Genomic DNA, 21,393 nt, shown 5'->3' with positions numbered 1-21,393 from the left:
AATAGATTTGATGCATTGAACACTAGTGACTGCAGACCAGACGAATTGTGGAATGACATCAAGGACATCATCCATGAAGAAAGCAAGAGGTCACTGAAAAGACAGGAAAGAAAGAAAAGACCAAGATGGATGTCAGAGGAGACTCTGAAACTTGCTCTTGAGTGTCGAGCAGCTAAAACAAAAGGAAGAGTTGATGAAGTAAAAGAACTAAACAGAAGATTTCAAAGGGCCTCTCGAGAAGACAAAGTCAAGTATTATAATGACATGTGCAAAGAGCTGGAGATGGAAAACCAAAAGGGAAGAACACACTCGGTGTTTCTCAAACTGAAAGGACTGAAGAAAAATTCAAGCCTTGAGTTGCAATAGTGAAGGATTCCATGGGGAAAATATTAAATGAAGCAGGAAGCATCAAAAGAAAATGGAAGGAATACACAGAGCCATTATACCAAAAAGAATTAGTCGATGTTCAACCATTTCAAGAGGTGGCATATGATCAGGAACTGATGGTATTGAAGGAAGAAGTCCAAGCTGCTCTGAAGGCACTGGTGAAAAACAAGGCTTCAGGAATTGATGGAATATCAATCGAGATGTTTCAACAAACAGATGCAGCACTGGAGGTGCTCACTCATCTATGCCAAGATATATGGAAGACAGCTTCCTGGCCAACTGATTGGAAGAGATCCATTTTCATGCCTATTCCCAAGAAAGGTGATCCAACCGAATGTGGAAATTATAGAACAATATCATTAATATCACATGCAAGCAAAATTTTCCTGAAGATCATTCAAAAGTGGCTGCAGCAGTATATCGACAGGGAAGTGCCAGAAATTCAGGCTGGATTCAGAAGAGAACGTGGAACCAGGGATATCATTGCTAATGTCAGATGGATCCTGGCTGAAAGCAGAGAATACCAGAAGGATGTTTACCTGTGTTTTATTGACTATGCAAAGGCATTCGACTGTGTGGATCATAACAAACTATGGATAACACTGCGAAGAATGGGAATTCCAGAACACTGAATTGTGCTCATGAGGAACCTTTACATAGATCAAGAGGCAGTTGTTTGGACAGAACAAGGAGGTACTGATTGGTTTAAAGTCAGGAAAGGTGTGGGTCAGGGTTGTATTCTTTCACCATACCTATTTAACCTGTATGCTGAACAAATAATCTGAGAAGCTGGACTATATGAAGAAGAACGGGGCATCAGGATTGGAGGAAGACTCATTAACAACCTGCATTATGCAGATGACACAACCTTGCTTGCTGAAAGTGAAGAGGACTTGAAGCACTTACTAATGAAGATCAAAGACCACAGCCTTCAGTATGGATTGCGCCTCAACATAAAGAAAACAAAAATCCTCACAACTGGACCAATGAGCAACATCATGATAAACGGAGAAAAGATTGAAGTTGTCAAGGATTTCATTTTACTTGGATCCACAATCAACACCCATGGAAGCAGCAGTCAAGAAATCAAAAGACACATTGCATTGGGTAAATCTGCTGCAAAGATCTCTTCCAAGTGCTGAAGAGCAAAGATGTCACCCTGAGGACTAAGGTGCGCCTGACCCAAGCCATGGTATTTTCAACTGCATCATATGCATGTGAAAGCTGGACAATGAATAAGGAAGGCTGAAGAAGAGTTGACAACTTTGAATTGTGGTGTTGGCGAAGAATATTGAATATATTATGGACTGCCAAAAGAACGACCAAATCTGTCTTGTAAGAAGTGCAGCCAGAATGCTCTTTAGAGGCAAGGATGGTGAGACTGCATCTTAGATACTTTGGACATGTTGTCAGGAGGGTTCAGTCCCTGGAGAAGGACATCATGCTTGGCAGAGTACAGGGTCAGCGGAAAAGAGGAAGACCCTCAGTGAGGTGGATTGACACAGTGGCTGCGACAATGAGCTCAAGCATAACAACGATTGTAAGGATGGCTCAGGACCAGGCAGTGTTTCATTCTGTTGTGCATAGGATCACTATGAGTAGGAACCGACTGGACAGCACCTAACAACAACAACACCTCATTGGATCAGTCTGAGGGTTAAGTGAGTGAATATATGTAAAGTACTGAGAACTGTATCTGATACACAGTAAGTGTACAATAAATGTTAGCTTTTTTTATTATTATTATTTTTACCACCATCACCACCATGAGACCTCATGAGAAATAGTGACCTTTCTAATTTCTAACTCCTTGGTCAGACTCCTAGGATTCCTGTAGTTTCTTAGCCAGGGTGGGTGCAAGTAACAATAGTCAATCCACAGTCTTTTCGTATTGGTCAGTCTGCACAAAGAGACATCAGAATAAGACCTTAAAGTGATTTGAGTGGCACCATATTATAGTGGTCAAGAGCACTAGCTGGAGAAAGTCCGTGCCTTTACTTACTAGGTTGATCTTGGAAAGTTATATCACAGCTACAAGCTTCCATTTCCTCATTGCAAAACAGAGAATAGTTTGACCTCATAGGGTGGTTGTGAACACCTAAGAAGATATTCGAGTACCAGGTACATGCTTGGCAACTTTCATTCTTTGGTCATACTTTCAGATGGAGGTATTTATTTATTTATATCTATCTTTTCTTTCTAGTTTTTTGAGAAAGTTGAGGAATCAGGGCTGGAATCTGAAGGAATTTTTCGACTTTCAGGATGTACTGCCAAAGTCAAGGTACCAAACATTTTCTGTCTTTTTAGAGTTCAAAGCTAGCTTAACACAGTTCACACAAATATTAGGTATCTAGTTAGTTGTTGTTGTTTATTTGATACTGTCTGTTGGCCTTACTTAGTATTCCTCAGTACCCTGTGATGAAACATTTATTCGTGATCCTGAGTTGTATATCCTTATAAATTAAAAGAAGTAACAACAACAAAACAACACATCAATTCACCATCAAAAATTGCTCCTTGTTCTTAGTTTGAAAAAGTTGAAATGTTTTATGGGCTCCACACTTGAGTTGCCATGTTCCTCTCGGCCATGTAATTCACTAAGCCAATATTATATGAGATCTTTTTTCCATCATCAGTAGCTTTAAACTTCGAAACATTCTTTGGCTCTCCTTTTAATGGAAGGTCCTTACAGGAATTTGTGGCAATGACCATAACCACTACAGTACTCGTTCAGCAATTTTAAAACCCAACTCCTTTTAAGGTAATGTTAGCTTCACACATAAAATGTCCTGTGCAGTGTGAATCCTTTTTCTTTGCTTTCCTACTTCTAGAAGGCAGCAAACTCTAGAGTTCAACAAAAGAAAGAATCATTAGAAAAGAAAAGCTTTTCTCCCAAATTTCCATAAAAATATCCCACTGAGTCTCTGAGTTGGCATGCAGAATGCACAGTTGACGCCCACCCTCAGATCCCTGTAGTCATGCAAACCTGAAAATTTTTAAATGAGGAGCCCCTGCAAAAAAATCTGAGAGTGAGGGAAAAATTAGCCCAGCTGGGCTGAGAACTATTAAAAGGGAATGTGTAGAGGCAGAAAAGCATTTGTTCATTAATTTGTTTTGGTGCATGTTTTAGGAAATTCTATTTGTATCAAAATTCTTAGAGTTTTTATCTAGAAGTGTGATGAGAAGTTCTCGAAGTGGAAACTGAGATGAAATAAGTTGTGTCAATTGGGTCCTCCAAAAAGCAGATGCTAAGAGGGAGTTAGGCATAGAAGAGGATTATTGGGGATAAGGCATGTGAAAGATAAAAGGGGGAAGGAGCAGGACTCTCCAGGGAGCACCACAGAGCATGATGTGGTTCTGACAACTCCTCTCCAGGAGCCCTGCTCTGGCAGAAAGGGGAGAGCCTGGCACCCCTCCCGTTTGCCATTAGCTGGCCTCCCTGTGGAGAGCAGGGCTCCAGCTCAAATGCTGAAGCAGATCCAGAAGGCACTAACAGCTGGAAGGGTCATCTACCTGAACTTTTTCCAGCTGATGGCAAGTTCTTTTTTGGAGGGAGATGTGGGATTGCACCAGAGCGTTCCTGGTGGCTGCAGGCGTGGGGCATGCCAAGGAGGTGTGACTTCCTAAGAGTGGTTGCTACGTGCTGGTGTAAGAAAATGTCTGAGGGCCCCTTAAAGTTTTTAGTTTCTAAAGTAAATCTACTTCTAGTCTCAGTGTCTCATAGGCACGGTGCTTACACATACTTCTGAACAAATGTGTCCTGAATGTGAAGAGAACGCTCTCACTGGTTTTGGTTAAATCTTTGGTTATGTCTGTAGAGTCAGAGAAACCACAATGAAGTCATGGAAAATAATTTTCTAAAACAGAACCAGACTTCATCCCTCTAAGCCTCGTCCATAAGCAAGAAGCTGTATCTGCACATATTTTTACTGGGTCGTGTGTGTGTGTGTGTGTGTAAAGCATAATGGATACGTAAAATTCCCTTTTCTAAATAGTAAAAGGAGACTATAGAAAACATTACATGGTAGTTCTCATGTACATAAAGTTTAACATCATATTTTATTTTTCACTGGCTAATCTTTGAAAATTTTTATCAAAGTGCTAGATACTGTTCTTATATGGATGTACATTCCTGAACCACAGTTAGATGAAAGTCTCTTTTCCCCCCTAATGGGTTATGAAGTTTCAGCCTAGTTATTCCATCACTTGTTGTCAGAAAAAATGTAATCCAGATGTTTCCATTGTTTGAGCTCCAGGAAAGCAAACGTGAAAGAGATCTGGGACAGTGAACAGAAACAGGAAAGCACTGCAATTAGAAAGGAATCGTAACTTGATATATTAAATAGGTCTTTATTTCTCTCCTTAGTTCAAACTTCACACTACTTTTTGTTGTTGTGGTTTCATCTGCTGAATTATTATTATATAGTAATATGCTTGGAGAAAGACAGTTTTTTAAAAACTATATTATAATTATACTCAAATTGTGGCAAGCAGATGGCACTAACCCTATGGCTCCTTGGATATATCTTTACGAACAATCAGATCTGGGTTTGTGCTTTACAGGCTTGGTAAGAATGGCAGAGAAGTCACTCACACTGAGAGGAAGCTACTAGTTTTAACCAAGCAGGACACACACAACAGCAAAGCCAACTCCTAGGTTTGAGGCCTCAAAGCATTTGGAACTAATTTGATACCTTCTTGTTTCGAATGATTTTCGTATCCAAAAATGACAGAAATTTGAGCCAAACACTAGGGAATATACATTATGGAAGAAGGTAGGCTGTTTGACATGTAAGGCTTTCTTCTTTGACTAGTTTCAGTTATTCTAAGTCTGGGATAAATGTTTTATAATTGCATTACCCAGTTGATTGGATTCCATGCCTGAACTGGTTTTTGAAGCTGAAGGCTGGTCATTTGCATTTTTATAACACTACCTCAAAAATTGTAGCAGGTTGTATTTTTGCTTAGAGGAAATGTAAGCACATGACTTCTGACCCTTGCCTAGTATTCTCTTTAACATTTGGACACGAAACGTGATTTCTTTAACTTCCAAACTCTCCCTGTCTTTGACAAGGTAAATTCAACTCCTAGTTTATATGGTTTCATGTTTAGGACCACCACGGAACTGTCGGCTTTGCTCTGGTTGAAACAAAGAGAGGACATTCTTTCTGTCCATTGATTTTCACTGGCCAACCAGACAAGATGAAGTGACATTATTACCCAAATATCTACCCAACATGTGTATTGGTTTCCCACAGCGTTAGTACTAAAGGTTATAATGGAACTAGGAGGAGGACAGTCATGAGCAGTTGGCATTTATTGAGTGCTTGCTGTTCCATGAGCTTTATATACATCACCTGACTTAATTTCTATGATACAGCTGAGAAATTTGAGGCACAGGCCATACACTAGTCAGCTGTGGAACTGGGATAACAACCCAAAGAGCCTGGTTGCAGAGCCTATCCTTGACCCTCTTAGATGACAGGAAGCCACTGGCAGGTTCAAAGGATGGTCACATTAGTGTTTCAGATAGATTACTTTGCAAATGTATGTGGAAAATTGGTTTGAATTATTCTGCTTTCCCTGGTGCTTCCTGGCCACATGAAAAACAATTCCCCTCTGCTTTACGTCAGTAGGACCAGGCAATGGATAGAAAAGGCTGCTTCTCTCACTCCATTTCCTACTCTGAGTTAACAATACCCCCATCTGCCTGTTACCCCAGGTAGAAATCTCAAATCACCTTGGACAATTATTTCTCTCTCTGAGTCTCATATTCAATCCATCACAAATTCTTGAGGATTTTACTTCCAAACTCATTCCCACTCTCATCTTATTATCTCCAAGGCATTTCTTAAATACCTCATCTCCTTTCTATCCTACAACTGCTTACCCAGATGAGTTCTTCATTGTCCGTCACCAGAAATGCTACCTTAGCCCATAACTGGTTTCCTTGCCTCTAGCCTGCTTCCCTGGAGTCTTGGTGGCACAGTGGTTACAGGTGCTAACCAAAAGGTCGGCAGTTCGAATCCACCAGCTGCTCCGTGGAAAACCTGTGGGACAGTTCTACTCTGTCTTACAGGGTCACTAAGAGTCAGAATCGACTTGACAGCAATGGTTTTTTTTTAGCCTGCTCCCCAACCAGTGCCAAACTCCACACTCTCCAAATTATTTTTCCATCTGGCTGTCAGAAAAGATAAATGTAACCTCGTCATTGCCTTGCATAGAGAATTTTCATGCAGCCTCGAATGAAGAGCTGTTTCTCTAGTCTTATCCCTCTTTCTACCCTCCTCCTTGCCCGTAATGTTCTGGCAACACTGAAGTAATTGGAGTCCCTGGACACACTGGGTTTCCTTGCATTCGTATCACCGCTTGAAAAGTTTTTTCTGCCTCAAATACCCTCGATTTCCTCTTCCCCAGCATGCTCCTCATCAGTCTACAAGACTTGGCCTCGGCAGAGTTGGAATCTCCTCTGTTATGGCCGCATGCTGCCCCATACATGAGCTTTTATGTAGCATTTAACCCCCTGAATTGGTGTGATCAGCTCATGAAATGGTCCCTTCCACTGGACTGCAGGGCCCCCGCAGTCTTCCCAGAGCCTCCCCTAGTCCTCTGTAGTCTCTCTCACTCCAGAGAGGGCTTTAATGCAGGCTTTAAATGCATTATAAAGTGTATTTATCAGTAAAGGATTGTTCAACTGACTATATTATTCCTGTTAGATTGAAAACTTCTTAAGGACAAGAAAGAAATCTTACTGGTATGTCACCAGTAGGAACTGGTAGGGCTGCTCAGAATCATGTGCGTCTCTTGCACATGGGACTTTTCCTGCCAGGACTCCCTGTTTTGTAGGCTCTGGGAACCATGAGAACATTTCTGTCTGAGCAGATTAATGAGCTGATCCTTCATAGGAAAAGATCAGGTTTGAAAATTAACTCTGGTTATGCATGGTCAAAGCTGAAAGAAAGGCTTCTCATGAGAATAAAGCAGAGACCTTAAAGACCCTGAGTGTTTTCAGAGTTACCTGTCTAAGTAAGTACCCTTTTCGGGACAGTTGGCGTCAGTTGGAGAGCTGGCTATAACTACATGGTAGTATAGGTAAGGCTTGTAGTTCAAGGGAACAGTAGAAAATGAATTTGACTTTGAAAAAGAAACATGAAGAACAGGTGGCATCAATAATCAGATGAATTAATAATGTAAAATTTGTAAGCCAAGTAGAATTTATGGAAGTTCAGTGATTTTTTTTTTTGTCCCCAGGTATTTAGACAATGTTTCAAACCTGAGGAAGGTTTGGGCAAGCATGCAAACATGTGGAAGGCATGCATGTGTATGCCTTGACATGACACTTCGCTTTGACTGCTCTAGCATGTTACAGCGAGGTCAGAGTTCCTCTGTTGGGATAGTTCTCATTCTGCATGTGAACTAGCTGAGAAGCATGTGTTCTTGATCTGTTTTAGAAATAGAAGAGAGGATGGCTGAAGGGATCGTGAACAAAGGGAGATGAATGCTTTGTCCAAATCTAGCGATGCATTTACTATGTGGGAATAGATGGTGTCCTGCCAAGGCAATAGAAAGGAAACTATGATCTGAGTAAAGAACTTACGTATTTGTGAGAATTATCAAATAATTCCAAGGTTAACATTCTAAAAATGTTTTAGAAAACAGTTTTTCAAAATTCACTTAGAAATAATAATTTCATTTCTCTTAATAATGTTGAAAAAAACTTAGACTTAATAGAGATTAGCTTTTTAAGAATTCAATCCATTTACAAAAATAGTTTATGTAATGACAGTTTTCAAAGGGGGGGAAAGGGGTCTGGTGGTAAAAAACTCATTGCGTATTGACTGTTTTTCTTTGATTCACAGCAATACCGTGAAGAACTGGATGCCAAGTTTAATACTGATAAATTTAAATGGGACAAAATGTGCCATAGAGAAGCTGCAGTAATGTTGAAAGCGTTTTTCAGAGAACTACCCACCTCTCTCTTCCCTGTGGAGTATATACCTGCCTTCATCACTCTAATGGAAAGTAGGTGGAAGAAGTTAAGTGTGAATGGACCAAGATGTAGGTCTTTTAAAATAAATAAATAAATAAAGTGAGACAGAGCAGAATAATAGAGACGCATAATCAAATGTGCTCATAATGGTACAGATTTGTGTTTCCTGGCAGTGCCTGATGAAGTACTGACTTCGATAGTAAAAAGTCACCTCCTTCTGTATTTATGTATCTAAGTCTGGTAGTTAGGATTTAGAGAATTTTATAATCATTAAAAAGAAGCAGGAGTTTGCAGAAAGACCAGGCCCTTCAGATTTCATTTCCTGCTCAACCATCTATTAGCCATGTCATCAGCTTTTCTGAGTTTCAATTACTGCACCTGTAGATTAGAAGTAATAATTACTTGTCAGGGTTGTTATATTAGGCCAGTCATCTAGAATGGTGCCTAATATATAACAGCTCCTCAGAATATGAGCTCCCTCTCTTTCTTAACTCCGAGGTCCTCAGTCTAATGATGTAGCTCCAAATAATGCTACCCAGAAGGTAATTTGTCTTTGAAAATTATAATATCACATGTTTCTGAAAATTATAAAGTCACGTAGAGTTAGTTGGGTAAAAGCAATGAAGCTGGAAAATGCGTGCTGTGTTTGACAATGAATAGTTTGGTATGGTTTGAGCATCGGAAATGTGTACTGTGGAGGGTGAGACAAGAGAAAAATTTAGAAAAGTAGAACCAGGCTTAGATAATGCGGGCTTTGACTACTGACCTGAGTTGTTCAGGATTCACAGCCTAAATATGTATATGCGTGTAATTATTGAGTGATTCTACGCGGACAAAAAAGGACTGTGGCAAACTTGAGAGGGCGTGTCCTGTCTTTTCTAAACAGGTCGGCCACTGCTCAGCTCTAGATAATGGTTGCCAGGCAGGACTGAGAGCCAAACTTCAGGTTTTAATGGGAAAACTCTTAATTTGAAAATGTCAGCCACAATTTTAAACCACAATGTGAGCCTGACAAGTGATATCTGTATCTGCCAATTTACAGCCTTCTGCAGGTTGATCAAAACTATAAAATCATTTAAAACCACAATGAAGGAAAATAGTAGTCAAATCCTAAGTTGTATGACAAAATTTATACTAAAAATTAGTAGGTTCCAAATCTGTAAAATTTTTAACTAAACCAGATCCAGAAGATTATCCTTTTATGTCTTGAAAGAAGACAATATGATCAGCAAGGCGGGCCTTTTTCTCAATATCTCTTTTGTTTATAAGATCTTGTGTTTTCCTTTTATGAGAGAAACTTGGGAAAAAAAAGTGAGAAGAGTTAGTTTCCTTCATTCATTTTATTTTAGGTATTGTCATTTTCAGTTCTACAATTTTAATATTTTCCATTGGTCTGCTGGAATGCCCTATCTTTTTGTTCATTACAAGCATATATATCTTCCTTTGCGTCATTAAGCATAGCTATGATAACTGCTTCAAAATCCTTATCCTCTAGTTCCAGCATTCTCTGCCGATGTCTTTTCCCTTGAGAATGGGTCACACTTCCATGATAACTGCTTCAAAATCCTTATCCTCTAGTTCCAGCATTCTCTGTCGATGTCTTTTCCCTTGAGAATGGGTCACACTTCCATGCTATTTTATATGTCAAGTATCCTGGACAGTGTGAATATTGTATTTTAGACATTCTGGATTCTGTAATTTTTCTTCAAAGAAACTTTTGGGATTGGTTTTGTTTCTTTGTTTTGTTTTACTTTTTTTTTTAAGTAGATGATTTACTTGACTGGGCAGCAGCTCAACTCTCAGTTCAGTGATTTCATCCTCAGCTGTATTACCCCATACATGCATGGTTCTTGGGTCAGCCAGAGATTTGGGTGGGGTTTATACCAGAATTAGCGGCCTTCCATCTCTGGCTCTCTTCTTCTGGGATTCCTCCCATAACTTTCCAGTGCCTGCGGTTGCCCTGAGCCCTGTACTCTGAATGTCCAGGCCAGAACATCTGGGATTTTTTTTTTTTTTGGAGTTTTAGTCACCGCTTGCAGCACTGAGTGTTTCCTAATCTTAGACTAAAAGCCAAAAAGATGAGGCCCTTCTTCTCTTCCATTCCGTAATTCCAAGTGTCCAATCTCCTGATTTTGTTTATTCTCCATGGCCTCAAGCTGTTGCTTTTTGTATTTTTTCCACATCTTCTAGTTGTTTTCTTCAGGAGGGTTGGTCCAGAGGGGCTTACTCAGCCATTCCAGAAGCAGAACTAGATCCTTTTGTTTTTAAGTCATTAAACATGGGATGTTTCTATACTTCGATCTAGAAAATGAACTGAAGAATTATCGCTTCCCCCTTATCTGTAATTTATACTCCAAACAACTCAGCGGACAAACTGGGACCTCTGAGGTTTTTTCTTTGTGTTTTGTTTTGCTTGTTATTATGGAATTATGCAAGGAGGATTCAAACCTTTAATGCCAGACCTGTTCAGGGTACCGTAGATACACCCATGAATTCATTTCCCTTAACATTATCACTCCCTATCTGACTGCGGCCACCACACTTCACTGAAGAGAGTCTGAAAAACATCCTGAAAAGTTTCGCAAAAGTTTCCATATTTGTTGGTATGGCTTTAAAAGTGAAAAATACTGTATTGCTGCTGATTGACCTGCTACCAGCCAACCCTTCAGGGACCCTAGAATTCTGGTCTGCTACCAGCAGGAAAAAAACGGCTTTTTGCCACCTAGAGTAAGCTCTGATTGTAACGGGATGTTCTGACGAAGAGAACTGTGAGCGTTTGCCTGGGTGTGTAAGCTGTTCCTCTTCACGCTAGACTCTCAAACTGAGCTCAGAGTTCAGAGTCTTTTCCACTAGTGTAATTACTTTCTCTTTTCAAACTTGGCCCAAAAATTGCCCATAAAATTAAAGGACTAATAATACATCAATCAAATCTTAGACGCTTTCATGAAAATCTTAATAACTTTCTGGGGGACATAATGACCTCAGGAAAAAGATGATTCTCAACTAGGATGCAATAAATAATTTAACTACAAAACTATTCCCTTCAAAACAGTGTAGGACCAGCTTTCCTGAGAAAGTGAAAATGGGTTATTTGCCCCTTTAAACTTTTGATCTTAAAGGGAACATCATAATTTCTCTGAAATTGCTGGAGAGAAACACAGAGGCCTTCAGCTTACATAGACATCTGGTTTTTTTCCCCCCCTTCAGAAGTTATTTCTGATTGCACTGAAGATTATAGACAGCCATCTGCCTGTATTTCTGCATTAAAACAATGTCTTATTTGTCCATAAATACTTTGTATGGAGGCGTGGTCTTGATAGTTTGTATATTCAAGCAAGCTCATGTCAACCCGCTTCAGTCATTTTCAGTAGCATCCTAGACCTGGGTCATTTTTTTGTTTACAAGTTTGATATAAAGATCTAAAAATCTGCATGTTGAGACAATATTATTTGGATCTATAAATATTCATCACAGCTGGTTGTTTTTACATGACTACATACACTGGTTATCTCCTCAGTATTCTAGTGCACATGACATTCTATAACCTAGAAGCTTGTCACAAGAGTGTTTGTAAAACAAAGTAACTTTACAGGTAACTGACTGCCTTTCAGCCACTAAATATAAATAGATTTTTCTTCAACTTGAGAACTGCCCAGGAATTCTAGAACATAATGCTCCCCTCTAGGGCTCCTCGCCTAGAGACCATTTTGGAGAGAGATAAGGGAAGCCTGAATTCCCTGTTGTTGTTGCTAGGTGCCCTCAAGTCCTTTCTGACTCATAGTGACCTTATGTACAACAGAATGAAACGCTGCCGGGTCCTGCACCATCTTCACAATCATTGTTATGCTTGAGCCCATCGTTGCCGCCACTATATCAGTCCATCTCATTGAAAGTCTTCCTCTTTTTCACTGACCCTCTGCTTTAGCAAGCACGATGTCCTTCTCCAAGGACTGGTCCCTTCAGATAACATGGCCAAAATACGTGAGACAAAATCTCTCCATCCTCACTTCCAAGGAGCATTCTGGCTTGTAGTTCTTCAAAGGTAGATTTTTTATTCTTCTGGCAGTCCGTGGTATGTTCAGTATTCTTTGCCATTACCAGAATTCAAAGGTATCAATTCTTCCTTATTCATTGTCCAGCTTTTGCACGCGTATGAGGCCATTTGAAAAAGTCATGCACACCTTAGTTCTCAAAGTGACATCTTTGCTTTTTAACACTTTAAAGAGGTCTTTTGTAGCTGATTTGCCTATGCAGTACTGGATTCTCTAGTGTATGCTAAATTTTCAGCACAGCTGGTTGTGGATTGTCTAGTTGTGGTTGGAATCCTGAGATTCCTTCTGGGGAAAGAAGCCAGCAGAGAACCTAAGTGTAAATGCCAGCCCTTTGGTGCCCTCTTGTGTCATTGTTAAGGAATAAAGTACTCAAGAAACTCCAAAGATTCAACTACAGTCACCTTCCCTAAAAAAATGTCCATGTCAGATCTAGAACTAGGTATCACAGATCATAATAACAATAGCAAACACTTTTATATGGTGGTAATTGTGTACATGTAGGAACTTAAACACTATGTGTATTAATTCATTGAATCCTCATAATAGCCCTGTGATGTAGGTACTATGATTACCTTATTTTACAAATGATAAAATAGAAACAACAAGAGGTTAAATTACCCTATTAAGTCGTAGGAGCAGGATTTGAATCTGTTTCTAGCATCTATGTGCTTATACTTTCCTGCCTCATTATGTGGATGTGAGATTTATTTTCTCTTAAATTGAGCCTCAAGTCTTTCGCTTGTAGTATAAGACAAGGTATGTGAAAGTGTGTTGAAAAGGGAAATGCTACACAAGTCCATGATTATTTTGAGGATTTTGTTGGCCACTTTCCCCTACAGTGGCATCATGGGATGTGGAAGGAGTGTTGATAAACTGAACAAATTGAACAAATTTACATTGCCGGGCACAAAACCTGTCTTCATACCGGAAGTTGCCAGTAATCCTCCTGTGCCAGCAGATGTTAGCAAGAAATGCTGTCAGAATGCATCAGTGGTGTTAAAATATGTGATGATTTGTCTTTTCTTTATAGGAGGGCCTCATATCAAAGTACAGTTTCAAGCCTTACACCTCATGATCATGGCGCTGCCTGATGCCAACAGAGACACAGCCCAGGTATGCAGTGTCGGCCTCATGGTCTGTCACCAGGCTCTTAGCGGTCAGAGGGAATGGCTCGTCAGGGAAGATGAAAGCCAAGATGACAACTTACTGAGCAATCTGAGCATTCTCCACACCTATTGCCTTTGATTGTTCCCACTGCTGTTCTTCTGAGGAAGACACAAAGGAATATAAATCTTAACATCTTCTTTGGACATTTAGGATTCTTTCATTCAACCTAGCAGCATATGCCAAGTCTTTATCATGTGCCAGGCACTGGGCTAGGTGGAGGAGGAGGAGAAGAAATAAAGATGAAAGAATTAAATGGAATAATATCAGAAGAAAATGAGGCCATTATGTAACTGGTAAAATACGAAACTCTATCATTGTCGGTCCTTACCTAGTCTCCTTAATCTAGCAGCAAAAACTCCAGAGTGTCTATGGAGAGGAAACCTTAAATTACTGATTGAAATGAAATGTTTATGTCTTATAATTTATGATAATAATTTAACTTTAAGAATTCTAGAATCTCAGAATTTTAAAGATAATCTGATAGAAGCTTGTCGTTTTACAGATTAGGAAAATTGTTATTTTTGTTGTTGTTGTTGTTAGGCGCCATCAAGTCAGTTCCGGCTCATTGAGACTCTACGTGCCACAGAACGAAATAGTGCCTGGTCCTGCACCATCCTCACAATCATTGCTGTGTTTGAGCCCATTGTTGCAACCACTGTGTCAATCCATCTCATCGAGGGTCTTCCACTCTTTTGCTGACCCTCCACTTTACCAAACATGATGGCCTACTCCAAGGATGGAGCCCTCCTGATAACATGTCCAAAGTACTTAATGACATAGTCTCACTGTCCTTGCTTCCAAGGAGCATTCTGACTGTACTTCTTCCAAGACGTACTTGCTCGTTTGTCCGGCAGTCCATGGTATATTCAATATTCTTCACCAAAACCATAATTCAAAGGCATCAATTCTTCTTCGGTCTTCCTTATTCATGTCCAGCACGCATATGAGGCAACTGAAAATACTGTGGGTTGGGTCAGGCATACTTTAGGCCTCAAAGTGACATCTTTGCTTTGTAACACTTGAAAGAGGCCTTTTGCAGCAGATTTACTCAATGCAATGTGTCATTTGATTTCTTGACTGACGCTCCCAGGGGTATTTATTGTGGATCCAAGTAAAATGAAATCCTTGACAAACGTCAATATTTTCTCCATTATCGTGATACTGCTTATTGTTCCAGTTGTAAGGATTTTTGTTTTCTTTATGTTGAAGTGCAATCCATACTGAAGGCTGTAGTCTTTGATCCTGATGCCACGTTCTTCTTCATATAGTCCAGCCTCTTGGATTATTTGCTCAGCATACAGATTGAATAAGTTTGGCGAAAGGATACAACCTTGACCACACCTTTCCTGATTTTAAACCACGTAGTATTCTCTGGTTCTGTTCAAACGACTGTCTCTTGTTCTATGTACAGTTATGTCCATGAGCACAATTAAGTGTTCTGGAATTCCCATTCTTTGTAATGTTATCTGTAATTCGTTATTACCCACACAGTTGAATGCCTTTGCGTAGTCAATGAAACACAGGTAAACATCTTTCTGGTTTCCTCTGCTTTCAGCCAAGATCCATCTGACATCAGAAGTGATGTCCCTCGTTCCGTGTCCTCTTCTGAATCTGCCTTGAATTTCTGGCAGTCAATGTACTGCTGTAACCATTTTTTAATTATCTTCAGCAAAATTTTGCTTGCATGTGGTATTAACAATATTCAGTAATTTCCGCATTCCACAACACATTTGTCACTTTGTTCTGCTGTGGTGCCTTTGTGTTTCTGTGATGCTGAAAGCTTTGTCACCTGTATTTCAAATACCAGCAGGGTCACCCACGATGGACAGCTTCCAAACTAAGACAGGCTAGGAAGAAGGACCTGGCAATCTACTTCTAAAAAACCTTATGAAAACCTTATGAATAGCAGCAGAACATAGTCATCCCAAATATCACTCCCTTTTTTAAAAAAAGTAATGTCTTTGCTTTCTGTCAGTAAAAATAAAATTCCTCTTGCTATTCCAATAACAATATTATATACAATAGGAAATTTGGTATTTGTGCAACAGGTATTTGAAGTTTTGGAAATGAATTAGAGGTAGGAATGTGTTGGGAAGAGCCCATAAAGTTTTTTGTTTTTGTTTTTTAATTTTCATGGTGCTTTAAGTGAAAGTTTACAAATCAAGTCAGTCTCTCACACAAAAACTTATACACACCTTGTTACATACTCCAAATTGCTCTCCACATAAGGAAACAGCCCGCTCCCTCCTTCCACTATCTCTTTTTGTGTCCATTTCGCCAGCTTCTAACAACCTCTACCCTCTCATCTCCCCTCCAGGCAAGAGATGCCAACATAGTCTCAAGTGTCTACCTGATCCAAGAGGCTCACTCCTCACCAGAATCCCTCTCCAACCCATCGTCCAGTCCAATCCATGTCTGAAGAGTTGGCTTTGGCAATGGTTCCTGTCCTGGGCCAACAGAAGGTCTAGCGGCCATGACCACCAGGGTCCTTCCAGTCTCAGTCAGACCATTAAGTCTGGTCTTATGAGAATTTGGGATCTGCATCCCACTGCTCTCCTGCTGCCTCAGGGGTTCTCTTGTTGTGTTCCCTGTCAGGGCAGTCATCAGTTGTAGCCAGGCACCATCTAGTTCTTCTGGTCTCAGAATGATATAGTCTCTGGTTCATGTGGCCCTTTCTGTCTCTTGGGCTCATAATCACCTTGTGTCCTTGGTGTTCTTCATTCTCCTTTGATCCAGGTGGGTTGAGACCAATTAAGCATCTTAGATGGCTGCTTGTTAGCATTTAAAACCCCAGACGCCACTGTTCAAAGTGGGATGCAGAATGTTTTCTTAATAGATTTTATTCCGCCAATTGACTTAGATGTCCCCTCAAACCATGGTCCCCAAACCCCCACCCCTGCTACACTGGCCTTCGAAGCATTCAGTTTACTCTGGAAACTTCTTTGCTTTTGGTTTAGTCCGCTCATGCTGACTGTACCTGTATTGTGTTATCTTTTCCATCACCTAAAGTAGTTCTTATCTACTATCTAATTAGTGAATACTCCTCTCCCACCCTCCCTCCTTCCCCTCCTTATAACCATCAAAGGATATTCTCTGTTTAAACTATTTCTTGAGTTCTTGTAATAGTGGTCTTATACAATATTTGTCCTTTTGCAACTGACTAATTTCACTCAGCGTAATGCCTTCCAGGTTCCTCCATGTTATGAAATGTTTCACAGATTCATCACTGTTCTTTATTGATGCATAGTATTCCATTGTGTGAATATACCATAATTTATCCATTCATCCTTTGATGGGCACCTTGGTTGCTTCCATCTTTTTGCTGTTGTAAACAGTGCTGCAATAACATGGGTGTGCATCTATCTGTTCCTTTAAAGGCTCTTATTTCTCTAGGATATATTCCAAGGAGTGGGATACTGGATCATATGGTAGTTCTATTTCTGCCTTGCTAAGGAAGTGCCAAATTGATTTCCAAAGTGGTTGTACCATTTGACATTCCCACCAGCAGTGTATAAGTGTTCCAATCTCCCCACAGCCTCTCCAACATTTATTATTTTGTGTTTCTTGGATTATGCCAGCCTTGTTGGAGTGAGATGAAATCTCACTGTAGTTTTGATTTGCATTTCTCTAATGGCTAATGATCATGAGCATTTCCTCATGTATCTGTTAAAAAAAAAAAATTTTTTTTTTTTTTTTTTAGCTACTTGTATATCTTCTTTAGTGAAGTGTTTGTTCATATCTTTTGCCCATTTTTTAATTGGGTTATTTGTCTCTTTGTAGTGGAGGTTTTGCAGTATCATGTAGATTTTAGAGATCAGGTGCTGATTGGAAATGTCATGGCTAAAAACTTTTTCCCAGCTTGTAGGTAATCTTTTTACTCTTGTGGTGAAGTCTTTGGATGAGCATAGGTGTTTGATTTTTAGGAGCTCCCAGTTATCTAGTTTCTCTTCTGCATTGTTAGTAATGTTTTGTATACTGTTTATACCATGTATTAGAGCTCCTAACGTCTCTATTTTTTCTTCCATGACGTTTTGGTTTTAGATTTTGTATTTAGGTCTTTGATCCATTTTGAGCTCGTTTTTGTGCATGGAGTGAGGTATGGGTCTTGTTTCATTTTTTTGCAGATGGATATCCAGTTAATGCATCACCATTTGTCAAAAAGACTGTCTTTTCCCCATTTAACTGTTTTGGGGCCTTTGTCAAATATCAACTGTTTATATGTGGATGGATTTATGTCTGGATTCTCAATTCTGTTCCATTGACCTATGTATCTGTTGTTGTACGAGTACCAGGCTGTTTCAACTATGGTGAGGGTATAATAGGTTCTAAAATCAGCAAAGTAACGCCTCCCACTTTGTTCTTCTTTTTCGGTAATGCTTTACTTATCTGGGGCCTCTTTCCCCTCCGTGTGAAGTTGGTGACTTATTACTCCATCTCATTAAGGAATGTCATTGGAATTTGGATCGAAATTGCATGAACTGTATATATCACTTTTGGTAGAATAGACATTTTTAAAATGTTAAGTATTCCTATGCATGAGCAAGGTATGTTTTTTCCACTTATGTAGGTCTCTTTTGGTTTCTTGCAGAAGTGTACTGTAGTTTTCTTTGTATAAATCTTTTACATCTCTGGTAGATTTATTCTTAAGTATTTTATCTTCTTGGGGGCTAGTATAAATGGTATCGATTTGGTGATTTCCTCTTCGATGTTCTTTTTCTTGTTGTAGAGGAATCCAACTGATTTTTCTATGTTTATATTGTATCCCGACACTCTGCTGAACTCTTCCATTAGTTTCAGTAGATTTCTTGAGGATTCCTTAGGGTTTTCTGTGTGTAAGATGTCATCTGCAAATACAGATACTTTGACTTCTTCCTTGCCAATCTGGATGCCCTTTATTTCTTTATCTAGCCCAATTGCTCTGGCTAGGACCCCCGGCACAATGTTGAATAACAGCAGTGTTAAAGGGCATCCTTGTCTGTTTCCCGATCTCAAGGATAATGCTTTCAGGCTCTCTCCATTTAGGATGATGTTGGCTTTTGGCTTTGTATAAATGCCCTTTACTATGTTGAGGAATTTTCCTTCTATTCCTATTTTGCTGAGAGTTTTTATCATGAATGGGTGTTGAACTTTGCCAAATGCCTTTTCTGCATCGATTGATAAAATCATGTGATTCTTGTCTTTGTTTTATTTCTATGGTGGATTACACTGATTGTTTTTCTAATGTTGAACCATCCCTGTATACCTGGTATGAATCCCGTTTGGTCATGGTGAAGTATTTTTTGATATGTTGTTGAATTCTATTGGCTTGAATTTTGTTGAGGATTTTTGCATCTAAGTTCATGAGGTACATAGGTCTGTAACTTTCTTTTCTTGTAGTGTCTTTACCTGGTTTTGGTATCAGGGACCTGGTGGCTTCATAGAATGAGTTTGGTAGTATTCTGTCCTTTTCTATGCTCTGAAATAGCTTTAGTAGTAGTGGTGTGAACTCTTCTCTGAAAGTTTGGTAGAACTCTGTGGTGAAGCTGTCCGGACCAGGGCTTTTTTTTGTTGTTGTTGGGGTTATTTTGGTTACCTTTGCAATCTTTTCTTTTGTTATGGATCTATTTAGTTGTTCTACCTCTGTGTTAGTTTAGGCAGGTAATGTGTTTCTAGGAATTCATCCATTTCTTCTAGGTTTTCAAATTTGTTAGAGTATAGTTTTTCATAGTAATCTGAAACGATTCTTTTAATTTCAGTTGGTTCTGCTGTAATATTGCCCGTGTCATTTCTTATTTGGGTTATTTGCTTCCTCTCCTGATTTTCTTTTGTCAGTTTGGCCAGTGGTTTATCAATTTTGTTTTTCAAAGAACCAGCTTTTGGTCTTGTTAACTCTTTCCGTTGTTTTTCTGTTTTCTATTTCATTTAGTTCTGCTCCTAGTTTTATTATTTGTTTTCTTCTGGTGCCTGAGGGTTTCTTTTGTTGCTCTCTTTCTATTTGTTCAAGTTGTATGGATAATTCTTTGATTTTGGCCCTTTCTTCTTTTTGTATATGTGCATTTATTGATATAAATTGACCTCTGAGCACTGCTTTGCTGTGTCCCAAAGTTTCTGATAGGAAGTGTTTTCATTCTCTTTGGAGTCTATGAATTTCTTTATTCCATACTTAATTCCCTCTATAATCCAGTTTTTTGAGCAGGGTGTTGTTCAGTTTCCAAGTGTTTGGTTTCTTTTTCCTGCTTTTTCTTTTACTGATGTCTACTTTTATAGCCTTATGGTCAGAGAAGATGCTTTGTAATTTTTCAGTATTTTGGATTCTGCTAAGGCTTGCTTTATGACCTAATGTGTGGCCTATTCTAGAGAATGTGCACTAGAAAAGAAAGTGTATTTGGCTGCCGTCAGGTATAGTGTTCCATATATGTTTATGAGGTCAATTTGGTTGATTGTGGCATTTAGATCTTCCATGTCTTTATTGAGCTTCTTTCTGGATGTCCTGTCCTTCACCGAAAGTGGTGTGTTGAAGTCTCCTACTATTATTGTGGAGCTGTCTATCTCAATTCTCAATGCTGATAGAGTTTGTTTTATGTGTCTTGCAGCCCTGTCATTGGGTGCATAAATATTTAATATGGTTATGTCTTCTTGGTATATTGTCCCTTTAACCATTATATAATGTCCTTCCTTATCCTTTATGATGGATTTAACTTTAAAGTCTATTTTGTCAGAAGTTAATATGGCCACTCCTGCTCTTTTTTGATTGTTGTTTGCTTGATTTTTTTCCATCCTTTCAGTTTTAGTTTCTTTGTGTCTCTAAGTCTAAGGTGTGTCTCTTGTAAGCAGCATATAGACGGATCTTGTTTTTTAATCCATTCTGCTACACTCTGTCTCTTTATTGGTGCATTTAGTCCATTTACATTCAGCGTAATCATGGATAGGTATGAATTTAGTGCTATCATTTTGATGTCTTTTTTTGTGTGTTGTTGACAGTTTCTTTTTCCCACTTAATTTTATGTGCTGACTAGGTTATCTTTATATATTGTCCTTTCCTCATATTCATTGTTGTTGATTTCGTTTCTGCTGAGTCTCTATTTTTTTTCTTGTATTTTATTTTGATGAGTAGGATAGTTAGTCTCCTTTGTGGCTACCTTATTATTTACCCCTGTTTTTCTAAATTTAAACATAACTTTTATTTCTTTGTATCACCATAATTTCCCCTCCATGTGGAATATCTATGATTACATTTCTTAGTCCTATTTATTGTTTTAATGTTGTCTTCTTTTACATAATAACATCACTGTCCCATAAAGTTTTGTATCTATTTTATTGTGGTAAATATACATGCAACAAAATATTTGCCATTTCAACATTTTTACATGTACAATTCAGTGGCATTTATCATATTTATCTTGTTTTTCAATCATTACCACTGTCTATATCCATATTTTTCCATCATCCTTAATAGAAGCTCAGTGTCCCTTAAGAAATGAGTGCTTCTTTCTCCCTCCCTCCCACCCCAGGTAACCACCAGCAACCTTAGGTCTCTATACACATGCCTGTACTAGATATTTCATATAAGTGAAGTCCTCATAATTTTGAGGTCAGTGAATACAATGCTGAAAACAAGAATGATTCTTAGTGCTACCTCTTATCTGACATTTCAATGTTCTGCGGACCTTTTTCCCTACATTGCAAAAACATCTATGTCAGATTATAAAATCACCATTTTTAATTATCATCAATATGCACCCATACATCCCGGACTATTTCCTCCGTTTCTCTTTGCTCCATTGCCCTCCCCATCCCCTAACCTTACTGAATCCCTCC

At 39.1% G+C, this 21,393-nt stretch overlaps 1 protein-coding gene across 1 annotated transcript in view; it reads left to right on the top strand.

Annotated features, from left to right (window-relative positions):
• Positions 1-21,393, top strand: part of ARHGAP28 (Rho GTPase activating protein 28) — a 102,781-nt gene that overhangs the window by 55,209 nt on the left and 26,179 nt on the right. The window contains exons 9-11 of the mRNA XM_010586826.3: positions 2,591-2,668; positions 8,247-8,409; positions 13,460-13,542. Coding sequence (XP_010585128.1) covers positions 2,591-2,668; positions 8,247-8,409; positions 13,460-13,542 — 324 coding nt within the window. The remainder of the gene's footprint in view (positions 1-2,590; positions 2,669-8,246; positions 8,410-13,459; positions 13,543-21,393) is intronic.

Source organism: Loxodonta africana, chromosome 11 (assembly GCF_030014295.1).
Source record: "Loxodonta africana isolate mLoxAfr1 chromosome 11, mLoxAfr1.hap2, whole genome shotgun sequence".
In the NCBI taxonomy this organism is placed as follows: domain Eukaryota; kingdom Metazoa; phylum Chordata; class Mammalia; order Proboscidea; family Elephantidae; genus Loxodonta; species Loxodonta africana.
This window is presented reverse-complemented; position numbering and strand designations above follow the sequence as displayed.